The sequence below is a fragment of the Tamandua tetradactyla genome, chromosome 24 (assembly GCF_023851605.1).
Source record: "Tamandua tetradactyla isolate mTamTet1 chromosome 24, mTamTet1.pri, whole genome shotgun sequence".
NCBI classification, from domain to species: Eukaryota; Metazoa; Chordata; class Mammalia; order Pilosa; family Myrmecophagidae; genus Tamandua; species Tamandua tetradactyla.
Window position 1 is genome coordinate 45,547,728 of NC_135350.1, and position 26,537 is coordinate 45,574,264.

A 26,537-nucleotide genomic window follows, 5' to 3' on the forward strand; every position below is an offset into this window, starting at 1 on the left:
TTAGTGGCATGACATGGAAGGCTCTGGAAGAATAAGAGGCCAACTTAAGGCTGGAAGTGTCTACCTACCTCTCAATCCACTCAGATAAAATACGTTCCTCCCCTTGTTTCAAGCTGAATCAACTAAAATCCTCTCACACAGCACCATGAGTATATCTCCCTTTGGAAAACACTTCCCTAAGAGGGGGTAAGGCAGGGCATAGGAGTCTGTTAATTAACCCTTCAACAAGTACCTATTAAGGCAGTCCTAACATTCTGCTGCTTCCACAAATTCTTAGAGATCAGCAATGTTCTGGGTCTCATTCTTAACATAGTCTCAGCTAGGATAGTAAGGAACAGAGGTGGAAGTAGCTGTAGTGGAAAATACTGGAAGGTGATCTGCAGTAAATATTAGCTCCTCCTTTTCCTTTTTGATCTATTATAAGCACTTTTTGTGTTTACTAAACAGTATGATACATTCTGAATTACAATCAATGTTTCTATAAGGTTTTAAAATTTTCAAAGGCTTCTATATAACATCTCATTTGCTCTTCATCACCACCTTGCAAGCAAGGAAGATTCTATTACCCCATTCCTGCAGATGAAAAAGCCTAAATTCATATACTGAAAGGAGAAAGTGAAAGTGACTCAATTATAGTTACAGGTGAGAATAGCACAGGTGAAAAGAAACTTTGGGTTCACTGTCCCTTGTGGATGGTCTTCTAGTTGTTTAGGGAAGAGTGAGCATCACATACTTGTCATTGCTGAAAATATTAAAAGTGATAATATGCAGGGTAGTGCTAAGGTGGCTCAGTGGCAAGAATTCTTGCCGGCCATGCCGGAGCCCTGGGTTCAATTTCCGTTGAGCCTGCCCATGCAAAAAAAAAAAAAGTGATAATATAGACTATATGGATGTTTAACCAAAGTTGGGGGATTCTATCGGATAACAAAAGCTCTCTTCCTAGAAAGATAAATACAGCAGTTTTCCTGAGAAAATGCCAACTCCAACATTCCTCAATTATTATAAAATGTATTACTGGAATTTAAAAGAACATAGAGTAAATTACAAGGCATTGTTAATGAAGTAAAATGGATTGGCTTAACTGAAAATACTTTAACGTAATAAAGAAATTTATTAATCAAACACCGGAAAAAAGCACACAAGCAGAATCCTGTTTTTAAAGGATTTTAAAATTTTATCATTTCAATTTTCAATCATATGGGTACCTACTACTTCAAACAAATATTATTTATCGAATGAAGGATTTGACTACTTAATTCATATTTGCTAGCATAGCGTTCTGTTTAATATCTGTTTTCCCCTTAGTCTTGTTCAAAACTGCCATACATCTTATTCTCTAAATTAAAACAGTAGCCCTTAAACACTATCTTTACCAACCTCAACAAAAACCTGCCAAATCTTAATTTAAAAAAAATTATAGATGACATCCAACAGCATAAAAGTTTCAAAATAAAAATGTCCAAACCCTACACTTTCAAAACAAAGGTCTGGCCCTAGATTGGTTCCCAGGAGATAAATTCTAAGCCCTTAGAATATCCTGCCTAACAGTATGTTTGTATAACCAAGGCCTTGGATTATGCCAGATAGTCTATGCTACCAATGTGATTTATTGTGGACCTTGCAGTATCACTTGCTCTCTAGATGAGCTGAAGTCTGAGAAACTAAGGCCAGCCCCAGAGACTCAACTATATCTATGTGAATATTGCTCAATAAAAACCCCAAACATGAAGGCTTGGATGAGCCTCCCTAGTTCGTAATACTTTACGTGTTGTCAATATATTCTTTCTGGGAGAATTAAGCACTGACCATAAGACTCCACTGGGAGAGCACAAATGGAAATTCACACCTGGCCTCTTCTGCACTCCATGTATCTTTCACCTTTGCTAATTCTAATCTTTATCCTTTCACTGTAATAAATCATTACTATGAGTATAACAGCTTTTCTGAGTTTTGTGAGTCCTACTGTGAACCTGAGCATCGTCCTAATTCCCGAAACCTGTGAATATATTATCTTCCTGGGCAAAGGCGGCTTGCAGGTGTGATCAAATTAAGGATCTTGACCTAGGAAAGGTTGCTCTGAATTATCTGAATGGAACCAGTGTAACCACAAGTTTCTTTATAAATGAAAAAAGGAAACGGGGCGGGGGGGGGGGGGGTTAGAGTAGGAGTCAGAGAAAAATTTGAAGATGCTGCTGCCTTTGTAGATCTGGAAGATGAGGCCAAGACACTAGGCATTCAGGCAGCCTCTAGAAACTGAAAAAGGCAAGGAAACAAATTCTACCGATGCCTGTAACAGGAAAGCAGCCATGCCAATACACTGACTTTAAGCCAATGAGACCATTTCAGAATTCTGATCTCTAAAAACTATAATATGGGGGATATGGAAAAGTTCTTTTTTTTTCTGGAGTGATACAAATGTTTAAAAATGATCATGGCAAAGACTATACAGCTATGTGACAATATTGTGAGTCACTGTGCAATATGGTTGGACATTTCTCAATAAAAATATCTTGTAAGTAAAAAAATAAAAACAGTAATACATTTGTATTGTTTTAAGCCATTAAATTTGTGGTAATCTGTTACAGCAGCCATAGGAAATTTAACATACCAGGTTTATTTAGTTGCCCAAGGCTTATTTCACAGGTCCCCATTGTATAGATCTTCATGTAAATGTTGAATGCTAACAAATTATCCGAAAATCAACACAAAGTGGTGGGGTGGAGGGTGGAATCCATGAGGGAATTATGCAGATCTTTAAAGAATTTTCAAGACTATTATCTTGCTTTCCTTCATGTAAATATAACTTCTTTATTATTCAAATATTCTACTTGTCCTTTAAGAAAGGTAATTTGCTTTACAATTCAGTTCTTGAAAGTGATTTGCAAAGGCTGTGAAAGTGGCCATTCACTTAACACCTTGTTGTCCAAACAAGGCTTATTTCCTTATCTTGCTCTCTTTTGTATAGAGCTTTGCTGATCCGGGTCCAGAGGTTCTGGTTCTGATAATGATGACAAACTATAATTCATCCATAAACCCTTGCTCTATCTGCTTTATCCACCTGAATAAGCAATTAGAGAAGAGTACAGCTAAAAAGCCAAGGCACGGGTAGAATTTATTATGTTGTTAAAAACTTGCTACTCAGAAGTGTCATCAGTGGACCAGCAGCATCAGCATCACTGGGAGTCAGAAATTCAGAATCTCAGGTCCCATCCCAGATTTTCTGCATCACAAACTATAACAAGACCCCCAGGTGATTTATATACATATTAAAGTTTGAGAAACAGATGTAAAAAGCCACTTACATGTATAAGCTTGCAAGGGTACCCAACATGCCCCACTTATATTTCAGGGACAAACATCCTTATCAGAGTCACACATCGCGTTAATGAAACTTCTTAATTATTCTTATGATTTTATTTTCAAACACAAAAAGTATTTTAAGGCATAAATGCCTCTCTCCCCCACTCCCTGACAAGACTGATGTGAGGTACACCCCAGCAGTTTGGTTGGCAGGAGGAGAGAGTGGCTGCGGCCAGAGGCCCAGGTTCATGAAGGCTTTCAGTGTGGCAGCACCCAGCACACACCTGCCTCACTGCCAAGATGCCCAAGAGGAAGGTCAGTGGAGGCATGAAGAGTGGCAAAGAAGCCCAAGAGAAGTTAAGCTCATCGAGGCTGTCAGCTAAAACTGCTTCTGCAAAAGTGGGGAGGAAGCCAAAAAGGAAAAAAAAAACAGTAGAAAAGGATAAAGTGAAACTAACGGGCGAAAAAGGACCAAAGGGAAAAGAGGTCACAGAGGCTAACCAACCAACTAAAGATTTACCTGCAAAAAAATGGAGAACCTAAACTGTGAAAAATCCAGCCTCTAAAGAAACAGCAAAGAAAGAAGCCAAGTCTGAACATAAAACCATTATCAGTGGTCCCTATGTCACCCTTCTTTACGACTCAGAGGAATATTTTTATCGACTATTTTGTAAATGCAAGTTAACTGCTCTAAAAGTAACATTTAAAAAAATTTATTTAATTAAAAAATTAACAAATGAAATAAAATATTAACATAGATAATCAGTATAGAAGTAACATTTTTAAAGAAGGAATTGGAATGAAAAATGTACACATACACGTCCAAGATGCTCAATGAACTCCAAAGATAAAACCAAATAAACATACATTGTGACAGATTACAACCAAACTATTAGATGCAAAGATAAACAGAGGATGTTACCAGAAAAGTGAAAACTGAAAAATGACCATCAAACTGTACAACCCAAACAGTGAGTCTCAATGTAAGCTGTGACTGTAGTTAATAGTATGATTATAATAACATCATTTCAACAATTGTAATAAAAAAACCACACCAATGCAAAAAAAAAAGAGATTAGAATCCCACCTTTTCCATTCTGCAAGTGTAAATAATTTTATACTTTTTGTGTAAAAAAGTTGTTTATTTTTTCATACAACCAGAAAATAGTGGGAGATTGAATTATGAGAGACTTTGACTTGGATGTCAACTTAAGGGGGGCAGTGGCATACCAAACAGCAATTTGGAGTTGCAGTCATGTATTTAATGTGTCTTGAACACTTTCAATTACTCCTATTCTTACGCTGTTTTTTAGAATTACTTCTTAAAAAAAAATCGTTCTCTGATCTTGACCCTTCCTTTCAGAATTGTGTTCTCTATAACATCATCTTTGGTCAAGGTAGTTCAGTTTTCCTAATAACTCTGTCATATGGGAAGGTGAGTATGTTTTGTGCCTGATATTAAACTATGGTTAGTGGGACTTACAATGCAACAGCTTATCAACTTTTGAAGATACTGGTACCCGATATCCTCTGAAGGAAAATTTGTCTTCAATGTTTAAGCCAGAAATTTACTAGAATAACTTTAGAAAAGAATTACAACTACATGGCTTTTTAAGTTTGTAGAACGTACATAAGGAATTGTGAACAAATTGTTTATTATGTCTGTGTGCTCATCCTCAGATCAAAGAATATCTCAATTATGAAAGAAAAAAACTGATGTGAATTTATTCATTTATTTGAAAGGCTTTTCTGAGTGCTGAGCATTCATTCATCAAATGCTCACATTAGCCTCATGAGGTAGACATCCCCACTGTACAGATAGGGAAACAGAAACTCAGAGAGATTAACTTTGCCAGAAATAATACAACCAATGTGGAAAGTGCAGCCAGAACGCAAATCCAGATTCAGACTGTCTCTATATTTAAGCCCATCCTCTTAAATACTACCCTGTATATGAAACAACGGGAAATTCAAATTACTGAGCATTTTCAGGAACAAGAGATAATTTTCCCCTAATGCAGAAACAGTAGTTGAACAGGGTAACCGCAAGGACCAGTGATAGTATTATTTCATAGGCCTACTGACTAAAAACATTAAAATAATACAATGAACAAAGTCAGAAAATGAATTATCACTTAGTGAAGGACAAAGATCAAATGTTCTGGGACATGTACTCCATGCTGTGCATGTCCCAGGGAATATGCAAGATGATTCAATGGAATAATGGAAGAGATTATGCAACATCTTTAAATTCCTATTTTATAACTTAATAATAGTACAGTATTATGTGTACATAATTTACAAACTGTTTTGACAGTGTCAGCTCCAATTTTGCTGCTGAAGTACAAGACCAAAAAATGATAGTAAACCATCAGTGTAGATCAAAGTCAGTAACTGAAAAAAAAAATTCTAATTAAAAAAACTCCAGAAGAATCCAGCCTCTGATGAAACAAAAAAGAAAGGAACCAAGTCTAATCATAAAATATCATTTACAGTGTGTTTTACTTTGGTAGCTGCCAGAATGCAATATACCAGAAACAGAATGGCTTTTAAAATGGAGAATTTAATAAGTTGCTAGTTTACAGTTCTAAGGCCAAGAAAATGTTCCAATTAAAACAAATATATATAAATGTCCAATCTAAGGCATCCAGGGAAAGATACCTTGGTTCAAGAAGGCCAATGAAGTTCAGGGTTTCTCTCTCAAGTGGAAAGGCACATGGCGAACACGGTCAGGGTTTTTCTCTCGGCTGGAAGGGCACATGGCGAGCACAGCCTCATCTGCTAGCTTCCTCTCCAGCTCCCTGGGAGGCATTTTTCTTCTTCATCTCCAAAACCCGCTGGCTGGTAGACTCTCTGCTTCGTGGTGCTGTGGCGTTCTCTGCTCTCTCCGAATCTCCAGCTTTCTCCAAAATGTTTCCTCTTTTATAGGATTCCAGTAAACTAATCAAGACCCACCCAAATGTTTAGCAACCACTCTTGATTGAGTCACATCTCCAGGGAGATGATCTAATTACAGATTCAAATCTACAGTACTGAATAAGGATTAGAAGAAACAGCTGGATTTACAAAATGGGATTAGGATTAAAGCATAGCTTTTCTAGGGTACACACATCCTTTCAAACTGGCACACTGTATCTTTTCAGTGTTCCCATATTTAGTGAAGGGCAAGGCTGGTGGCTGTGTGAGGACTCAGATGGACTGGATATAGGAGGGTGGGGTTCCATTGCTGCATTGCCCTCAACCAATCTGCAATGATTCTCACACAAAACACCTCTCCCAACATCTACTTACTTATATGAGAAATGAGTAGGGTACAACATTCACTAAGTGATCCCAGTTAGGAGTCCTTCCTGCTACAGAAATGTTTTAATTCTATGACTCAGAAAAAATAAGATGTAACGGATGGTAAGTAAAACATTCGTTTTTTGTTGCCTGGAGCCTGAGAGCTAAAGGCATGCAGAGAGAGAACAGGTTGTCCTGAGAACATTGCTTCCCAAATTCGGGAAGTCTGTGGAATCCTGTAAGATATCCTGAACTATAGATGTCACATAGTTCAATTGTATGATACACACATTCAAATGTAAGTGCTCAACAAAAAAAGAGAAAGGGAAAAAATAATCACAAACAGTGCTGGCAATCCATCTGCCATTTTGTTTAACAAGGAGGTTCTCTTCCTGGGTCAGTCTCAGTTCCCCAGTGTCTTTTATACATGAGACACTCAGTGTGGGCTATGATCAACAGCACATATTTTTCATTTACATCACCTAATCCCAAACCAACTACTTCATCTACTAGTTGCTAAAGAAGCACTAATACTTCAACCGTAAAGGAAAAAGTGACTGTACTCGACTTACTACAAGATAGAAAGTCTCCAAATGGATCTGATTTTCTAAGGACTTTTCCAAGGACACTTCTGTCAAGTCTAGATTTTCACAGTATACACTGTTTTAGAACCAAACTTGCAAATAAAGTAAGACTCAATTATAATTATTCTGACCCAAGGATTCACTCTTAAACTTATCACCAAGAGGTAGCGTAAACTGAAGTTTGTTACCATACAATTTTACAGTACTTTATATTATTTAAAGTGGTCTTATATCAACTATGCCATTTAATGTAAACAAAAGCCAAGCAAAGAAGATAAAGACAAACTCTGCGGTCTTTGTTTCAGAGGTCAAGTACAATAATGAAAATAGAAGTTTTCAAGTCAGATGGATGTTCAAATCCAAAGCACACTGTTCAACTTTTCAGAGCCTTCGTTTCCCTTTCTATAAGATACAGACAGTGCATACTCCACCCAGTTTCTGTGAGGATACATACTGCATATATACAGTAGTCACGATTCCTTCCATCATTTCACAGGAGGCAGGCTACCTAATGTGTCTCACCTAATGTGACTAATAAAGCCAAAAGCAGAACATGTTTCAACTCTCAGCAATATGCTCAGGGGTTCAAAAAGGATGTAATTCAGCCTCTCTTGAAATATGTACAAAAGATTAGTCCTAAATTTTAAAACTGTTTTTGCATGAGGAAGAACAAAGGAATGTCATTACTGCAGGGTGCTGAAAATAGATGGTAATTAATATTTAAAAATGTCACCTTATGTGTGGGACTAAAGCAAAAAATGTTTATTTGGTACAAAATTTATATTTTGGCTAGTGCATTTCCTAATATAACTTATGTAGATAGCTTGATTGAATGCCGTGGGTACTTGGAATCATGCGTAGGACATGAGATTTTATTGGTTTGTCCAGTGTGATGCCCCGATGAATCCCAGAGTGATTTGATTAGTGAGTGGAAAAGTATTTGCCAAGTCCCCTTTGGGGAATAGTGAGAATGGAGAGAAATTCAACTTCCCCAAGTTGAATTCTTGATATTCTCACAAGCATTGTGGACAACCAAAGCTATAGGCTGAGCCCCCAGTCTTAGGGTTTGTTCATATGAAATTTAACCTGACAAAGCATAGGTCAAGTTTACTTAAAATTTAGGCCTAAGAGTCACCCCAAGAGAGCCTCTTTTATTGCTCAGATGTGGCCTCTCTCTCCAGCCAACACAACAAGCAAACTCACCACCCTCCCCGTCTACGTGGGACATGACTCCCAGGGGTGTGGACCTTCCTGGCAACGTGGGACAGAAATCCTGGAATGAGCTGAGACTCAGCATCAAGAGATTGAGAAAGCCTTCTTGACCAAAACAGGGAAGAGTGAAATGAGACAGTGTCATAGGCTGAGAGATTCCAAACAGACAAGAGGTTATCCTGGAAGTTATTCTCACACATTAAGTAGATACCATCTTGTTATTCAAGATGTAATGGAGAGGCTGGAGGGAACTTCCTGAAAATGTAGAGCTGTGTTCCAGTAGCCATGTTTCTTGATGATGACTGAATAATGATATAGCTTTCACAATGTGACTGTGTGATTGTGAAAACCTTGTGTCTGATGTTTCTTTTATCTACCTTGTCAACAGACAAGTAGAACATATGGAACAAATATAAATAATAGGGGGAACAAATGTTAAAATAAATTTAGTTTGAAATGCTAGTGATCAATGAAAGCGAGGGGTAAGTGGTATGGTATGTATAATCTTTTTTTTTTTCTGTTTTCGTTTTATTTCTTTTTCTGTTGTCTTTTTCTTTTTCTGAATTGGTGCAAATGTTCTAAGAAATGATGAATATGCAACTAGCTGATGATACTGTGAATTACTGATTATATATGTAGAATGGAATGACCATATGTTAATGTTTTTGTTTGTTAAATTTTTTTAATAAATAAATTTTAAAAAAAGATTAGTCCTTGTGACAGTCTGCTTAACAAGTTTTTTGTTCAAATAAGTTTGCAAGATTGCCACTCTCAAAGATTCACAAAATATATGTGTGCCTATACACATAAATAGATGATGTAAAGGTTCTGAGAAGTTGTGCAATAAAGGAACCTAATTGAACATATCTACTTAGTATATCACAAAAATGCATTTATTAATGGAATCTTTTTGCATAATCACTATAAACATCCCACAGAGCTAGTGTTCTTCTAAACACACTCGTAGAAATATTGGCCTTGAAAATCTATGCATTAATTAATAATATTCTACAACAGTGACTGAGAATTATAGATACTATCCTGTACAATTTAAATGTATTATCATATAATCCTCACAATGTCATGAGGTAAATTCCGTTAGGCCCATTTTACAAATAGGGAAATGAAGCACAAGATCACATACTAAGTGGTTGAGTTGGGATTCCATCCAAGGCAATCTAACTTCAGAAACACATTCTCTATCACTACTACTTCCATTTAGGGAATTTTAGGAATGTATTTCCTGAACCTTTTCTAATTGACTATGTTCACTGTGGGACAAGAATGACCTCCTGTAAAGACCTTTGATGGAGTGTTTTCCAAACCTATCTGATCATCAGAATCACCTGGAGTGCTCAGTCACCTACCCTAATCTGAATCCCTGGGGATGGGGCCCAAGAAACTATATTTTGACCAAAATCCTAGAATCTATCTTTTGCAGCCTGCCTTGAACTTGCTTATGGATTCATGTAAAAGTTAAAAAATAGATTTAGATCACTAAGGCATTTTGCTCTCAGAAAGATTCCAGAATAAATTTACTGATCACCAAGATTCCAAGAAGCAGCCCATGTCATCTAGAAGATATAAGGGGAGGAGGAGCAGAGGGAATTACTGTTTTGTGACAAAACTGATTTGTATGTGGTACTTATTCCCCAAATTAATGTTCCAAGAATGGTACTCATATTAGGCCACACACTAGCTCTCCAGTCACTACCCCTGGAATACTGATGTCAGTGGGAGAAGGGAGAGACGCAGAATAGAGCAACTGAGCTGTAAGCTATACACCGCAAAAATGGGAATCCTTTATTCTCTGAAATCTCCAAAGAAAGTAATGTTGTCACAATCAACAAGAAAAAGAATGTCACCTCAATTACCAGCATTTGGGCAATCCTGAAAATTTTTGCAGAGGTCTTTAGTGTAATTAAAGTCTTGGGGGAAAAAATCCCAAACTAGATTTCTTAAGAATGCTTGCCAAAATGTCAAAGTACTGGGATATTTCTAAGAAATGTATATCATACTGGAGTTCTAAAAGTTAAGTGTACATCGATTTTGTCATATAATCTACATCAAAAAAATTCATTCTTCACAGGTAAATTTTTCAATAAATTATAACTAAAACAGAAAAATTTAAAACTCAAATGTCTCAGTTTGTTGGAAGTTGGATTTTTCCTATCTTTCCTATCTTGCATATCTTCCATTATTGTGCATCTCTAGTTTATACTTTTACCTCAAAATAATTCTTAAACATCTGGGAGCCAAATAAAAAAGACCGGGCCCGAGGAATTCGTTCATATATACCAACATGTGATATTTATTTATTCTGATAGATGAATAAAACATACATAAGGAGCTTGCTTCCTTTTATAATGCAAAGTTGTAAGCATGTGAACTGAGTAAGGACAAGTGTTGGTTTATAATGATATACTAAGAGAAATGCTATTAAGTAGGTTAAGTGTAAGTGCTTCAGGCTTCCACGGTTTACTGAAGTGAACGAGATCTAGAAGTGTTCTACATAGCTCAATTAAATCAGCGCTGTGTAACACAGGGCCAAGCTCAGCAAAATAACACAATGTGCAAGCTCGGCCAGTAACAACAGCAGGAGTGGGAAGGCGCAAAGGGCAACCATTATTGCCGAAAATACCAGGGCTACCTGAAGTCATCTTGACACTTCAGTCTTTCCATTTTGCCGGGATAGAAGCCTGGAGGAGTACCAAATCGCGACCGCCTCGGCGCTAGGCCCCACCAGCAGAGGCGGTGCTCACCTGCGGGCGCGCACCTGCTGGGCGAAGGGGATCCAGACCTCTACTCACTCTGCCCCAGTTGACCTACTCTCCTCAACCCTTTCTTACCACCACCTCCACCGCTTCCCACCAAACTTCATCTAACCAAAGGGCGGGGAAGAGGGAAGGCGAAGATGGTGCCATTAGAAAATCATCCCCCACGACCTGTCTCTCTGCTTTTTCCCCCTTCCACACCAGATGCAAAGCCACGAACTGCCTCTCCTAAGCCTGTGGTGCAAGATCCGAAAGACTTAAAGATTAAAAAAGAAAGAAAGAAAATAAGAAAATGTTTCTAAGCACATGTAACTTCCCCGCTCCCTTCCGCCCCTCACCTTCACGAAAGCAATCGGGGTTGTGGTACCTTCGATATCTAACAGGATCGCAGTGACTTCGGCGGGCACCGAAAGCACGACCATTTCCCTGCCGGATGCTACTACGGTTTCGGCCTAGCGATAGGGAGGGAGAAAGGTGGCGGTGGCGGTGGCGACGGCTGCTCCCCCAAAACCGACCGGGGCTTCCGACAGTCCAGCAAGGACCCCGAAGCCTGCAACTGCGCGTGGAGAAGAGGCCACCTCCTCGGACCTGGAAGTGGGGAACGAACTGCACAGAATCCCCAACTCGCGGGCTGTTCAGGGAAGGAGGCCGAGACCACGTGGGCAGGGAAAGGGGGCGGCCGTCGCGGGGTTCCGAAGGGGCGGGGTAGGGAGGGGAGGGAAAGGCGCCAACGCTGATTGGCCACCAGAGGGCCTTGAACCGGATCCGTCAAAATGGGCCTCGCGTGGGCGGGAACAAAGAAGCGAACGCGGGAGCCCGGTCTGCGGGTGCGCGCTCTCCGCAGACTGGTTGAGCGAGCGGGAGAGGCCCGGGGCACGTGCTGACGGGAGCCCCGCGAGTGGCGCGCCGGGGATGTGAGTGCCCCTTGCCCTCTACTGCACCTAGCCCCCTCCCCACCCACCGATCCCGATTTTGCATATTTACAGTCATCTGACCGGGCCCCCGCCCCTCCGCCCTTCCTCAGCCAGCAAAAGAGGCCGTGCTTGGTCCTGGTTTTCCTGACTACGTTGGCTCGGGTTCCGGCCGATTGGGAAGGGAGGCCCGCCGCGCCCACTTGGTCGGCGCGCTAGTGGCCGTAGCGGAAGAGGCGACCGCGCCGCTGCCCGGAGGGACTGCGGGGCGCCCGTTTCCTGTTTGGCTGGTTCCAGCCAGCTCGAGGACAAAATACGCGTGCGCGCAGCCGACAAGCGCGCTCGTCGTCTCAGCCGCGAGCGCCGGGCGCAGTCCGCCTTTTTCCGGAGCAGCGCAGGCACAGTGCTAATCGGTAGCAGCAGCCGTCGCAGCAACTCCGCACTGGGGGACCAAGGGAGGAAAAAGGCGGGGTTGACGGCTCTTTGCTAAGAGTGGGCTGGACCGGACGCCAGAGACAAAGGCTCTCAAGGCAAGAGGGACTGTGGCCCTGCGACAGCGCAGCTCGGGATTTTTACCCAAGGACTTTTCGCCCCTTCGTTTTTCTCTTCTGATTCTTCTTTGATTCTTAGCCCGCGTTCCCCCCCATCCGCGACCTCGCTCCTCACCGGGAGGGCCGCCATGGAGGTCCCGCCCCGGCTTTCCCATGTGCCGCCGCCATTGTTCCCCTCCGCTCCCGCTACTTTAGCCTCCCGCAACCTCTCCCATTGGCGGCCGCGGGCGCCGCGGCAGCTCGCCCCGCTCCTCCCTTCTCTCGCTCCCAGCTCCGCCCGGCAGGGGGCGCGCAGGGCCCAGCGCCACGTCACCGCCCAGCAGCCCTCCCGATTGGCGGGCGGGGCGGCTATAAAGGGAGGGCGCAGGCGGCGCCCGGATCTCTTCCGCCGCCATTTTAAATCCAGCTCCATACAACGTTCCGCTGCCGCTGCTACCGGGACTCGGTCTGCGCGCCAGCACCCCCCTGCCGACAGCTCCGCCACCATGGAGGACATGAACGAGTACAGCAACATAGAGGAATTCGCAGAGGGATCCAAGATTAACGCGAGCAAGAATCAGCAGGATGACGGGTACCGCACGCTTCTCCCCACTCTTCCCCTCCCCCAGCGCCCCGCACGCGCCCTTCCTCCTTCGAGAGCCGCGCGCTGCCCCCATTCTTGCCCCGAGTGGATTCCCCGCGTGCCCGCTGGGCCCCCCTGGCTCGGAGAGAAGAAGAAAGTAGGAAACTGGGGGTCACTCGAGAGGCCCGCGGGAGTGTGGGGGAAGGGCGGAGGGGTTGGAGGAGGAAGGCGGTGGCAGTGTCTGAGTCCCGAGTGCGCAGGCGCCGCGCGGGGCCTGAGGGGGAGGGGCCGGTCTCGCTGCGCCACATGCTGCAGCTGCCGCCACCTCTTCATTGTGTTTCCATTACTGCTCCACGCGGTTTTTCTGGGGAAAGCTTAAGAAACTTCTTCTTTGGGGACCGGTAGGAGATTGATACTCAGGTCTCCAGAAAGTATGGTATTGAGTATTTATGGTGGAAGGTTGTGTTGACGGAGAAGGAAGAAGTTGTTACTGAATTGGGAAGGAACCGTTTAAGAAGTGTCTGAGCTAAAAAGAATCTTTACCATGTTTTGCTGGTTTCGTTTAAACTTTGTGTTATGCAGTGTGGAGAACAAGCTGTCACTGTTTTGAGTAAGTGATCTCAAAGCGATTTTTGGTTTTGGAGACTGCTTTTGTGCTTAAGATACAAATCCCCCTTATGTTTATTCCGGTTAAGTCTAATTAATCCCAGAACTGAGGTGGTCATTTGAGTTAACCTTTTTTTTAAAAAAAGACAAAACTTTTATTTTTAGTAAAATGTTTATTGGAGGCTTGAGCTGGGATACAAGCAAGAAAGATCTGACTGAGTATTTGTCTCGATTTGGAGAGGTTGTAGACTGCACAATTAAAACAGATCCAGTCACTGGAAGATCAAGAGGATTTGGATTTGTGCTTTTCAAGGATGCTGCTAGTGTTGATAAGGTAAGAACTTGGCTTTTGTATTGTTCGTGTTTTTCCTATTCTCGGCTTTTGTTGTAACTGTCAAAATAAAAACCTGTCTTCTAGGTTTTGGAACTGAAAGAACACAAACTGGATGGCAAATTGATAGACCCCAAAAGGGCGAAGGCTTTAAAAGGGAAAGAACCCCCCAAAAAAGTTTTTGTGGGTGGATTGAGTCCAGATACTTCTGAAGAGCAAATAAAAGAATATTTTGGAGCATTTGGAGAGGTGCGCTGTGTTATGTTAGATACACGTCTTAAATGTTTGATATGTTTATGCAACATGTCATCCCTGGTTCACTTAATGAGTAAACTCATGTTGGGTGAGGATAGATTAAATTACTGCCGAGGTCTTTTCTGTTGACCATATCTGTTTGCTGTCTTCCACGTGTGGGGAACATATAGCTAATTTGACAAAAATAAATATTTTGTTATGGCCAGGTTTTGGACTTGAAAACTAATCAGAATGTTAACAAAGGAATTCAGCCCTTCTCTCATGGCTTCACAAATGAACAAATGGCTCTAGATTGAAATTGACAATAAAGCAGTGAATTCTGTATGAAATCATTTGATTAGAGTGACAGACATTAAAGCTTGAAAAGAACTTGTGGCATTTTAAAACCCTTTGGTCATTTTTTTAACATTGGGTGGTCTTGTGCATCTTGATTTCAGATTGAAAATATTGAACTTCCCATGGATACGAAAACAAATGAAAGAAGAGGATTTTGTTTTATCACGTATACAGATGAAGAGCCAGTAAAAAAATTACTAGAAAGCAGATATCATCAAATTGGTTCTGGGAAGGTAAAGCTATTTATAGTAAACAAAAGGTTTTTTTTTAAGTTTTTAGTGACATGGTTTTAGTCTGAAAGGAATAAAATGGGTTAATGTTGGCACTTAAGTGGAAATTAATATATGTTTTTTTAATTTGTAGTGTGAAATCAAAGTTGCACAACCCAAAGAGGTATATAGGCAGCAACAGCAACAACAGAAAGGAGGAAGAGGAGCTGCAGCTACTGGACGAGGTGGTACTAGGGGTCGTGGACGAGGTGAGAACTTAATTCTTGGGATGACTTAATAGTTAAGTATAAGGAAAACTATAAAGAGTAAAACCAATTTTAAACTTAAGGTTCTTCCAACATGGAAAAATGTTTAGTTTAAGTGAGTGGGCTTTTTGGGTTTTTTTGAGCTTGCTTGTGTCACCAACTCAAAAAGAATGGCCACACTAACACTGTCATCTTTGGTCGGAAAATATACCATTAAAGGTAACAGTCTTAGCTACATGATCACAAATACACCATGGCATGATAGGTTTTTTTTAGGATATCTCACCTGTCTTTAGCTTTGTCCTGATTTTCCATTCAGTTTAGGAAGTTTGATACTGGCACACCCGCCCTCTCTTATGATGTGGAGGTGTGGGGTGGGTAGAATAGTGCTTTTTCAAGCAGATAATAATGGTCATTCTGCCTTTTGAAGATTTTCAAAGTGAGGAATGGGAATGCATCATATTTTTCTTGTTAGAATTGGGGGTCAGAAGTTACTTTCTAACAATCATTGTACATTGTTTCAGGTCAGGGCCAAAACTGGAACCAAGGATTTAATAACTATTATGATCAAGGATATGGAAATTACAGTAGTGCCTATGGTGGTGATCAGAACTATAGTGGCTATGGCGGATATGATTATACTGGGTATAACTATGGAAACTATGGATATGGACAGGGATATACAGACTACAGTGGTAAGAATATTTAACTTAATTTTATAAAACAGTGGTATTAAAATTCACTGTTAAAGTACAGTCCCATTCTGAAACTTGGTTTTGAGGCATCTGATGACAGCATTATGCTACAGACACTGTAATGGTTACATTAGATTGTGTGATTTATGACTAGTTTATAGCACCTGTTTTTAATGTCAGTATTTTAATAATTGGCAGGCAGTTTTAACCAATCATAGATTTTTTTTAATGTGCTAATATGTTCATAATGAGCCCATTTTATAGAAAGCTTATCTTAATATAATCTTGTCTTAAAACAGGTCAACAGAGCACATATGGCAAGGCATCGCGTGGGGGTGGCAATCACCAAAACAATTACCAGCCATACTAAAGGAGGACCTTGGAGAAAAGAGGTGTGTATAAAAATACAAGAAACCAGTGGAAATGTCTAATTTAATTTAAAGATCAATAGACAAATGGAAAATGAGTAAAAACAAAATATTATGTAGCCTGTTTTTACTAAATTGTTAATTTAATTGTTTTATGAGCCTGTTTTGCCTAAAGTGTCTATAGATCTTTAACTTTAAAGTCTGATCTCACCTTCTTTAGTACTACAGAAAAACTTAAGAGTTTTTCTGTTTGCTTTGTGTACCAGGTGGTCTAGAGGAATAATTAAACTTTTTTAGAACTATTAACAGGTAAAGTACTGAAATGGGTACAACTTAAGGAAAACAAGAATGTTGTCTTCTAACTCTGACATTATACCTTGTTTGTACCCGCCAGCGGGAACTTCATTGCAGGCCGTGTGTCACCCTGACCACGTCTATCTCTGGGGGTCGCACGTTGCGGGCAGAGCGCAAGGCATACACCAGAAAACGCTGTCCTGTGGTATGGTCTCTTCCAACTTCATGTACCAGCGTAAAGATTAAAGTGGAAAACTTCAGACTTTGGCTTCTTTTTTTTAATCTTTTTGAAGATTAAGTGTCTAAACTTAACTTAAATGGTTTTTTACAGGAGTTAAATTACATAAATGCCTTTTTACAGCTTAATCATTTTGGTCTTCTGTTTAGTGTTGTATTTCAATTGTGGAGCCTCATTTTAAGTGTTCATTCTTTAAGATTTAATGCTTGCTTTTTCTTTTTATAGCTAATAGTGAAATCTACAAACCAAAACAAGAACTTTTAAATCTGGGATATAAATTAAAGATCATATGCACAAAGAAATTAGTTTTCTTATAACATAATAAACCTATTAGAAATTCATGTTTGTAATAACAGTTTACTTGGCTTACTAGATGATTCTAGTAGACCTTAGTCCAGCACACACAGCTCAACCTGAAAATATGGGAAGGTTGCATTCAGTTTCCAGATTCTCTTCTGAATAGGTATAAATTAATTTGGAAACTCCAAGGTGAATCGAGCTACAAACTGCATTTTGCCAGTGAATATGCATATGATCTTTAATTGAAGAAAAGAATAAAGTGAGGACTTTAAACAATTCATGAAAGTGGACCTTTGAAAGCTTGTCAGGGTTGCACAGATCTAATTGTTACTTTGTTTTTGTTTTTAGGAGGAAATGCTAAAGTAACCCATCTTGCAGGACGGTGTTGAAGATTGGTCTTCTGTTGATCTAAGATGATTATTTTGTAAAAGACTTTCTAGTGTACAAGACACAACTGTCCAACTGTATATAGCTGCCATTTAGTTTTCTTTGTTTTTACTTTGTCCTTTGCTATCTGTGTTATGCCTCGGTGTGGATTTGTTTATACAAATTTTATTTGTATGATTTCACGTTAAACCTCAAATAAATGCTTCCTTATGTGATTGTTTTTCGTGTCAGGTACTAAATAGCTCTGTAAAAAATGTAATTTTAAATAAGCAATAATGAAGGCATGGTTTATTTTGTAGAAAGTTTTGGTCTATAGGGAGGAACAGTGGTCCTTTATGAATAGCCAGTCAGTGTCATCCTGTTCCCCAGTTTTGTAGACGTGTTCTATGTTCTAGGCTTCCTCTCCCTTTTATCCTAGGCTTCTACCAGTCTGTTGAGTAATGTCCTTTTCCCTCTATCTGGAGACATCGTCATGGTATTGTGATTGCATTTTTCAAAAATATAGCTTTTTAATGAGAAAACAGTAGCCCCTTTTATGAGTAGAAAGGATTTTTGTATACTTACTATTTGGAAAGCCATTTGTTATGATTTGCTAGTTCTTAGAGTCCGTGATCTAGAAAAAACTTCAGCTAATGACAATACTATGTCAGAATCTCCAGTTATATACACAGGAAAAGAGCACTGTAAAACTGGTAGGCACTAATACCTAACTGAATTTGAGTGTCAAAAGTAGTTCACAAGTTAAAAGGATTTTGGCAGACCAGGTATAAATTTGCCCGTTAAAATTGAATTAAAAGTTGGTTGCTCTATAAGATACTTGAAGGTAGTGGCAAAGTAAAATTGTATTATGTTTGTATTATGCTATAGCTACCACTGAATTGAGCAAAATATTTTCTGTTTGGGCATTCTTTTTTGGGAGCTGTGATGGAGTTAACTGCTCTTGTGGTGTGAATTAGAAAAAGTCATTGGTAGTAAAATCCCATCACTTTAATGCAGTTTTGCATGAGCCTGAGTAGTTAGGCATTTCCATGTTCAGACATAGGAAGGAGTGGTGGAAAAGAAATACTTTAAATTCTTGTATATTAGTACAAATCTTAGTGTTACAGTTGATATCATTACAGCAGACCTCTCTAGTGTTGAAAATCTTTTTGGGCAAATAACAAACTTGGAATTTTGTGTTCAGTATAGTTAATTGGTTTAGGGAAGTTTGTTTCCATGGTTGCACATTAGCTTACTGGGATCATTATGAAGAATAGCTAATCAGATGCACACATGCAAATTAATTGGTTTCACAAACAAATATGCATTTTTTATGTTGAACCTGCTGTTAGAAAAATTTGGCACCTGCAACATTTATTTTTTTCCACTGATGTTTGTATTTGCTGGGCTATTAAGTTGAAATGCTCTTAGCCTTGTTCCTTTATTGTTTTTTGACCTACATCTAAGCCAAGTACCAATGTTGGCTTTCACAAAGGATTCTCTGTTCTTTAAACATGGCAACCTTAGGGAACTGAAGGGGTGTTTAATTTTAAGTTGTAATATCAAAGTCAGTAAGTGCAGTGTCTTTAGGGTAGTGAATCCTGTAAATTCAAATTTATGACTAGGTGACAAGCTGACATTGAGATTGTCCTTTCCCTGATCAAAAGTGAATAAAGGTTTTTTTTAAAAAAATTCTAAACTCAGTCAAGTCTTGATATATTTGACTTTGGAAAAAAATACATCTTAAGATAACTGTCTTGAAATGGTTTACAAAGAACTTGGGTGTGAGAACGCTGTTTTTCTCCCAGGTTTTTCCCAACTGTGTTCACTAACTGAGGTGGTAAGTTTGAAACAAATATGCCAAAGATAAGTGCGCTTGCCATTTTTTTGTGAATGAACTATGAAGTTCCCCAAGTTACTAGTTTAGAATTGAGTAATTCAGCAAATCAGTGTGAGGAGATAGGGCACATTTTCAGGTACTTACGATGTTCCAGCATCTTCAAGTAGTCTGTATCTTAAATGTGCTTCCTGAAGTGTTGGGAGTAAAATTCTGTGTGGTGTCACTCATCCTGATCGGAAATCTAATTGGCAATTTTATTGGTTAAGTGGTACTACATGATATTAATATCCCATAGTCTCATAGCCACATTAAGCTTAAGAATAAAAAAATGCTGTGATAGTAACAAGCAGAACTGTGTTCTGCCACTTTATGGTGCTGCTTATTTTCATATTGGTGACAGGTCGTTTGGTGATCTTGGTCAAATTCAATACAAGGGCATCTGAAAAATTAACATTTTCACTCATAATTGCCTAGAAACAGTAGGATGTCAGCTACAAGGTAAGTTTCAAGGACACTAAGAATATGAACAATTAAATTTTAATAACAAGATGACTGAATGTAGTTTAACCATGCTAGTTAAACCTACATTGAGCAAAGCTAGGAAATGCCATTCTGTAAACTTTTTACCTCTGGTCAGACTTCCCAAATTAATAGAACTATCATCTAACTACTTTGGCCCTAACATTTTGAACAAAAGCAGTACAACATCTATGCTGTTTTTCTCATAAAGTCACTTGAAAATATAACAGACTGTTCTTTTATTTGTAGATTTTGTCTTGAAATAGTCAAATTGAATTTGGAATTTCAACAAGATTTGGTTGAATAGCAAAGAATGAAACTGACTTCTCAACCACTCCTTAAGATTTGGTTTTATCAAAACAAGAAAAATAGAATTTCCTTTTCCGAGGTTATCTCTTGAGGGTCTAATTTTTAAAATTTTGAGACCAAAACGAATGTCTCCGTAAAATTTCTAGATACAGTTTCAGGAAAATGCTTTGAAAGCCATTGGCTTAAAGGTTTGTATTGTAGCAAATTGAATAAATGTTATTGAATATGCTCTTTGGTGAGGCTGCACTAATGCTTTCTGCTTGGGTTTTTGTGTTGGTCAGTGAGCATTCATATAGACGATTCTTTCATCAGTGAGACAGGGATGGTCAACCCATGGACGACCCTATTCAAAACCTAATGCCCTAATTTTTTAGTCCGGGTAAGTTAGCTAATTGTAAACACCAACTGTGATTATAGTTTGGAAGCTCATAAACTGTCGGGCATATCTGAGGCCTAGATTGTGAGCAAAGATTCACTTTGGGGAAGTGACCTTAAAGCATTAAAATTGGTTAACAGTTTTGTGTTTTTTGTGTTTTGGGGTCTTTTTTTTTTTGCATGGGCAGGCACCAGAAATCAAGCCTGGGTATTCAACGTGGCAGGTGAGAATTCTGCCACTGAGCCACTGTTGCACCGCCCTCAACAGTCTTAAAGCTGATTTATGAGATCTTTTGAAGGAAAAGTAGGATGATATTAAAATCAGTGTGTTCTTGTTCCTCTGGTAAAGCTGTAAACAGAATGAGCTGGAGCAACTCTACATTCCCAGGAAAGATCTGTCCTGTGGTTCATTCTTGAAACGTGAGATATTTGGGGCATGTGATTTTTAATAGCCCCTGCAGGCAGAGGGGTGAGGAGAGTGTGATAGTGGGGGCTAAGTAATATTTTAGTGTATGTAGCTTCAAAATTTTTCACCAACAGACAATTACTTTCTCTCCATGTATTGTTTTTTAATGACTTTGCTTGTAAAATATATTGCTCTTACTTTGTAATGACAGTTCTATTAATGAAGGGTATATAACTGCCAGAGTGTGGTGTAAGTGTCACACCACCAAGTTAATGTGCCAGCAAAAATCAGAGAACCTCTTTTTGTTAGCCTGTGCAGGTATGTTTAATGATACATGATGGAAATCATTAGACTTTGAAAGAATTGTAAATAAGTCCAAGAAGATTAACTAGTACTTTAGGGACCTTTAGAATGCCACTTAACACATCATTGGGGATAATAGGAAAAAATAAAAAGCATTTTGCATTATGCATCACTTTCATAATTGTAAAAAAAATGTGATATTTTAAAATACTTGGGATGTGGATGCAATTATTTTTTAAAATTATGTATTTGAATGGCTCCAGTGGAAATAAAGACCCCCATATCACGCCTTTGATCCTATTTAATGAACATTTTTTTTTCATATACTTAGATGGTTTAATGTAAGCCATGTACACATAGGTCTTAGCATCTCTCAAATCTGAGAATAACTCCACTCTGGCCTAGTCTTCACTTATATTGATTCTTTCAATTGCCATTAACCTGATGTTTCAAAATACAGTTATTAGCAAAAGAGTTATTTTTCCTCTGTTCCCTATACAAGATAATGACAATATTCAGACATTGCATTCTACCTCAAATTGTTTCCTGAAGATGTTTTTTAATTCCTTGACCCTAAGAGAGAAAGGTCTTGGTGTTGGTAGCAGCTGCATAGATTTGCCAATCCTCATAGCAAAGATTACTGGGATAGCGTTTGAAAAACATCTTTCTTTTTTATTTAGGCATAAATGGTTGTCTCTTGGTAATATGAGATTATTATTCTCTTCGTTAAGGATACCAAAGGTCATGTTTTTCTCTGTTGTTTAGTAATAATAGAAGAATAATCGAACAGTGATCCTTAACCAGGAAATATACAGGCATCACTGTTCTCTTGCAATTTTCTTTCTGGGAAAGGGATGCAAATGTTTAGTCTAATTTGATTAAATACAGTGGTCACAGTTGATTGATTCCAGTCATTACCATTAGAAAGGAAAAAAGTATTACATGAAGATGCTGGAGAGTCTCAGAAATATTCCAGAAATCTCTGCTAAAATCATATCCTATTCTTTTTATGGTTGACATCTTGGTTTGCCAGGGGTACCATGAGAAATACCGCACAATGTTTGGCTTAAACAGCAGGACTTTATTGGCTCACTGGAGGCTTGAAGTCCAAAATCAACACAGCAGCAGACCATGCCTTCTCTGAAGTCTGTAGTGTTCTGGTGGTGGCTTGCAGACAATCTGCTACTGTTCCTATAGTCGGTCTCTTTCTCCTCCCATGGCCTCTGCTTCTGTGTACAATTTTCCTTTGTTTACAGTAACTATTGTACTAGATTAAGGCTTTCCTTGATTCAATTTTACCTCATCTTAATAGGCTCTTCAAAGATGATTTTTACAAATTAGTTCAAGCTCAAGGACCAGGTGTTAGGACATTAACATGCCTTTATGGGGGACATTACTAATGTACCACAGTTAGCATACATACCTTTCCATGATTAGCAAAGACCAACACATAGTATAAGAGCATATACTCAGGTGTATGTATAAACCACATAAAATGAAAGGGTATGTAAGTTTTTTGAAAGATACGCACTTTTTTCTGCTTCCTAACTGTGGCCTGGGTAATTCAAACCCAACCTCTTGCTGAAAACGATTAAAAAAGAGGATGAAATACTTAAAATTTTAAACAAAATTCTTTAAAGCACTGAAGAGCTAGCAAAATAATAAGGAATTAATCTGACCAGAATCTAGGAGGTGGTCAAAATCCGGAGAAGCAAAATCATCAAAGCTGATTTTGATGATCTCCTAGGACAAAAGGCACAAAAGTCAAAACCCTGGGTCCCACACCAGGTGGGGAGTGTGATGTCTCAATCACTTTATTAAACTGGGACTCCAAAAGGCTAGACTTTCAAGATACGGGATAACCCAGTTTCCTCACCTGAGTGAATAACAGAACCTCAGACTACAAACTTGGATTAAGATATTAACAGAAAAATAAGTTCCTCCAGGTTCCTGACCAGAAGCAAATGAAAATCCTTTCTGGAGGAAACTATCTTCATCCTAGGTTTCTGATTGTTTCTACAGGTATATATATTTTTCAAACATAATGACAAGCATATAGTAAAACCACCTAAAACTAAAGCACCACCAATTAGAATAAGCATACTTAACAAATACAGGAGTTATCAGGCCCAGCTATAAAACAACCATGTTTATTATATTGAAAGAAATAAAAGTTTGAAAATATGTTCGGTGAAGAGGAAACTAGAAGCAACATAGCATATTTGAGAAAGAATCAAATAGAACTTATGAAAAACTACAATAAGTGAAATTAAGAATGAATGATGCATGGCTCTAACAACAGATCAAAAAAGATTTGACAACAGACAAAAGACAACATCTACAGATTCAACATACCCAACTAATTCCACAGGAAAAGTAAAGATGTTTACACAAGATCCTTTATGGAGAAATTTAAAAATCAAAGAGAAAATCTTAAAAACAGCTAAATCTTAATCTAAATACCAACAAGCAGGAAATACAAGAGAGACACGTGTTACATATCACCATGAGAATGCAACCATCCAAATCCAGAATTTGGAAAATTCTACAGGAGCGTCCCAGTTACTTCAAAAAAGGGGGAAGAGAGTGCTTCAAAGATTAAAAATGACTTACAGTAAGCAGCATTTATTTAGCATGTAAGGTGGAAATCATTACCCTTTTATTATAATGTTGTAGGACAATTTATCGAAAATAAAAAATACCTTTCTATGTTTGGGGAATTCCCATCTTATGGTAAGAAGCAGAGTACCACTCAATATAGAAATTTAAAAACCACTTTTCAAAGTTAGAATGGCCATAGCCCAAATACCCCTAAAGATTGAGAGAAAGATCAAAGGTAATGATGGAGTTATACAGAGGAGGAGGATTTAACAAATGAATATGATTACTGAATCACTAAATTGATATTTCTTTTAGCCGCCAATATCTTAGAGCAGCCAGAAATATAAACCCCAAATTATGGAATTTTAACCTACACCAAACTCTGAAATCTGTTCTACAACTAATTGTTGTACTGTATTTGAAATTTATTGCTTTTTTGTATATGTTATTTTTCACGAGAAAAAAGTCGATTATGATGATAAAATAATATTTATTCCTTCTAGCCTCTTATATTCTGGAGTAGCTAGAAGGAAAAATCTGAGAGGATGGTTTGGTAGCCCATGACAAACTCTGGGATCTGTCCTGTAAATACTTGTTGAAGAGTGCTTTGAAAACTATTGCTTTTTTCTTTCTTTGCTTTATATATGTAATATTATACAATAAAATTAAATTAAAAAAAAAAACTTTCCCAGGCTTCTTTACAATAAGCAGCATCCAGTATTTAGCATGATGTCATCGTTGAAAGCAGCAGCATCTGTGCAAAGCAGAAACAGCAATATCAGAAACAGGGTTGTCTTCATGGAACCAGTTCCGTGGTGTGATTTTGGAAATAGTTTCTGCTTGGAAGTTCCCAAGTGTGGTTTTCCAAAGCTCCTGGAGAGTTGGAGGTGCCAAAATATTCGTTCTGAAAACACTTTTTATATAAATAAAATTAAAAACAAAACAGGGGAAAGAGGAATATAGATTTAATAAACAATCAGAAGCATTTTGAGAATAGTGGAGTAAGGATATCTAAAATTCTGCTTCTTCATAAAAGTAATGAGAACAGTGGCAAAATTGTCAAAATCAACTTTGTCAGAACTCTAGAATATAGCCAAAGTCTTGTAACAATTCAGGGAGCATTTATTCAAGGAAAAAAGTGGCTGAATCTCTGTAAGAACAATGAACTTTATGACATTTTAACTTGTTTTGTTCTCAGATTCTCTCCCCAGCTCCACAATAGTCTTGAAAGACAATGGCTTCACAACTACAGTTGTATAAAAACCAGCAGCCTGTAGCCATTGGAAGTAGCAGATTGGGTGTGGTGCTCCCCCAAAAGCCCCAGCCACAGAAAATTGTAACTACTAGACCTAATGGCAATTCACTGAAAATCTCCATTCTCAAGGTTTGTCTTTATTTCATGTGATCCAGGACTCTCTCTATTCAAACATATTTCTCTAAAACATTCAGTGGAAATTGTTCAACGCCACACCTGTCTGACAATATAAGTTAGGGCTAACTAGAGGCTAGTTAACTAGAGGCAACGTGGGACATGACTTCTCAGAATGAGCTGGGACCCAGCATCAAGGGATAGAGAAAGCCTTCTTGACCAAAAGGGGGAAGAGAGAAATGAGACAAGAAAAGAAAAAGAAAAGAAAAAAAAACCGAGATAAATGTCCGTACAGGACTTTTATAAAGCTCCAACATATTCCTGTAAATCTAGAAGGCAATGCACATGTGTAGAACTGTGTGCATACTCATAAAATGCCTGAAAAGGCTCTAATCTTTCACTTTTGACTAACCAGGAGGCTCTGCATAAACAGGAAGAGAATGCTAATGCTGAATAATAAATTGCCTGCCAGAACATTGCACACATGCCGCAACACACTCAGAGACTTGCCAGCAAAGGCAGTGAAACTTACTGCTTTTCAAGACATTTAAAGAAATCTGTGTCTAATCATTAGTTGACCACTAAGCTAACAAAGCAAAAATCTTAAGTGCCCATAAATAGCAAAGCATACAGACCTTACAGAATTAATTAAAGTCATTAAACAAACATCATCATCAACAATAACAACAAATAGTAACCACAATAAATCATGGGAAAGAAAGGAATCTTACTTCCAGAGTTGCCAATTATAATATATTTTTTTAAATGTCCACTGTTGAACAAAAAATTCCAGGACCTGGAAAGAAATAAGAAAGTATGCTCTACAAAGGAAAAAAGAGCAATCAAAACTGTCCCTGAGGGAACCCAGCTGTTGGACTTACTAGACAAAAGGCTATATGTATATAGTGAAGAACTAAAGGAAACCACATCTAAACAAAGTGAAAGCGATGTATCACCTAATAGAGACTATTAATAAAAATATTAATTAAAAGAGAAATTTATCCAAAAGCACCAAATAGAAATTTTGGCATTGAAAATTACAAAGTTAAAATTAAAAAACAAAAGTTTCTAAACCACTCTAGGGGCCAATAGCAGATTTGATCTAGCATAAGATATAATTAGTGAACTTAAAGATAAGTCAATTGATGCCTGAGACTCAGAGTTATAGCTCTGAAGCTATGAAAGTAGGCATTATCCCATACAGCAACTGTTTAAAATGTTGAAAAAGTGATCACACTTCGACTAGACATATGAATGAAACTGATCTGGATAGGATTATGGTAAATCAGAATAGAGGACAAAGGATGATATAGACTATATTTTACAACTTCAATTTCTATATGAGACCAAAGGAAGAGATATTTCTTTGATGCAA

General features: G+C 38.6%; 2 protein-coding genes across 6 annotated transcripts in view; one reads left to right on the forward strand and one right to left on the reverse strand.

Moving 5' to 3' along the window:
* Window positions 1-11,851, reverse strand: part of ENOPH1 (enolase-phosphatase 1) — a 156,292-nt gene extending 144,441 nt beyond the window's left edge. For 2 of the 3 annotated variants that reach the window (XM_077143025.1, XM_077143024.1), the window contains exon 1: window positions 11,491-11,851. In XM_077143025.1, coding sequence (XP_076999140.1) covers window positions 11,491-11,574 — 84 coding nt within the window. In that variant the 5' untranslated portion in view covers window positions 11,575-11,851. The remainder of the gene's footprint in view (window positions 1-11,490) is intronic. The other variant, XM_077143026.1, reaches the window with a different exon arrangement.
* Window positions 11,852-12,403: 552 nt separating this feature from the next.
* HNRNPDL (heterogeneous nuclear ribonucleoprotein D like) lies at window positions 12,404-17,681 on the forward strand. 3 transcript variants are annotated; one of them, XR_013168377.1, is made up of 9 exons: window positions 12,404-13,185; window positions 13,948-14,116; window positions 14,201-14,362; window positions 14,806-14,937; window positions 15,068-15,182; window positions 15,704-15,874; window positions 16,174-16,266; window positions 16,637-16,741; window positions 17,423-17,681. XR_013168377.1 is itself a non-coding variant. In XM_077143019.1 (8 exons), exons 1-7 carry the CDS (start codon window positions 12,743-12,745, stop codon window positions 16,242-16,244), a joined length of 1,263 nt encoding a protein of 420 aa, XP_076999134.1. In that variant the 5' UTR covers window positions 12,404-12,742; the 3' UTR covers window positions 16,245-16,266; window positions 16,637-17,681. The 3 variants fall into 3 exon arrangements, 2 of the variants coding, with proteins under 2 accessions (XP_076999134.1, XP_076999135.1); XM_077143019.1 differs by having other exon boundaries at window positions 16,637-17,681; XM_077143020.1 differs by lacking the exon at window positions 16,637-16,741.
* The last annotated feature ends 8,856 nt before the right edge of the window (window positions 17,682-26,537 follow it).

Bases quoted from the DNA above. Each gene is read 5' to 3' on its own strand.
- HNRNPDL (XM_077143019.1), top strand. From the start codon at position 12,743: ATGGAGGTCCCGCCCCGGCTTTCCCATGTGCCGCCGCCATTGTTCCCC. The intron at 13,186-13,947 runs GTACCGCACGCT...TTTTATTTTTAG, and splicing joins AAGAATCAGCAGGATGACGG to TAAAATGTTTATTGGAGGCT. The intron at 15,875-16,173 runs GTAAGAATATTT...GTCTTAAAACAG, and splicing joins GGGATATACAGACTACAGTG to GTCAACAGAGCACATATGGC.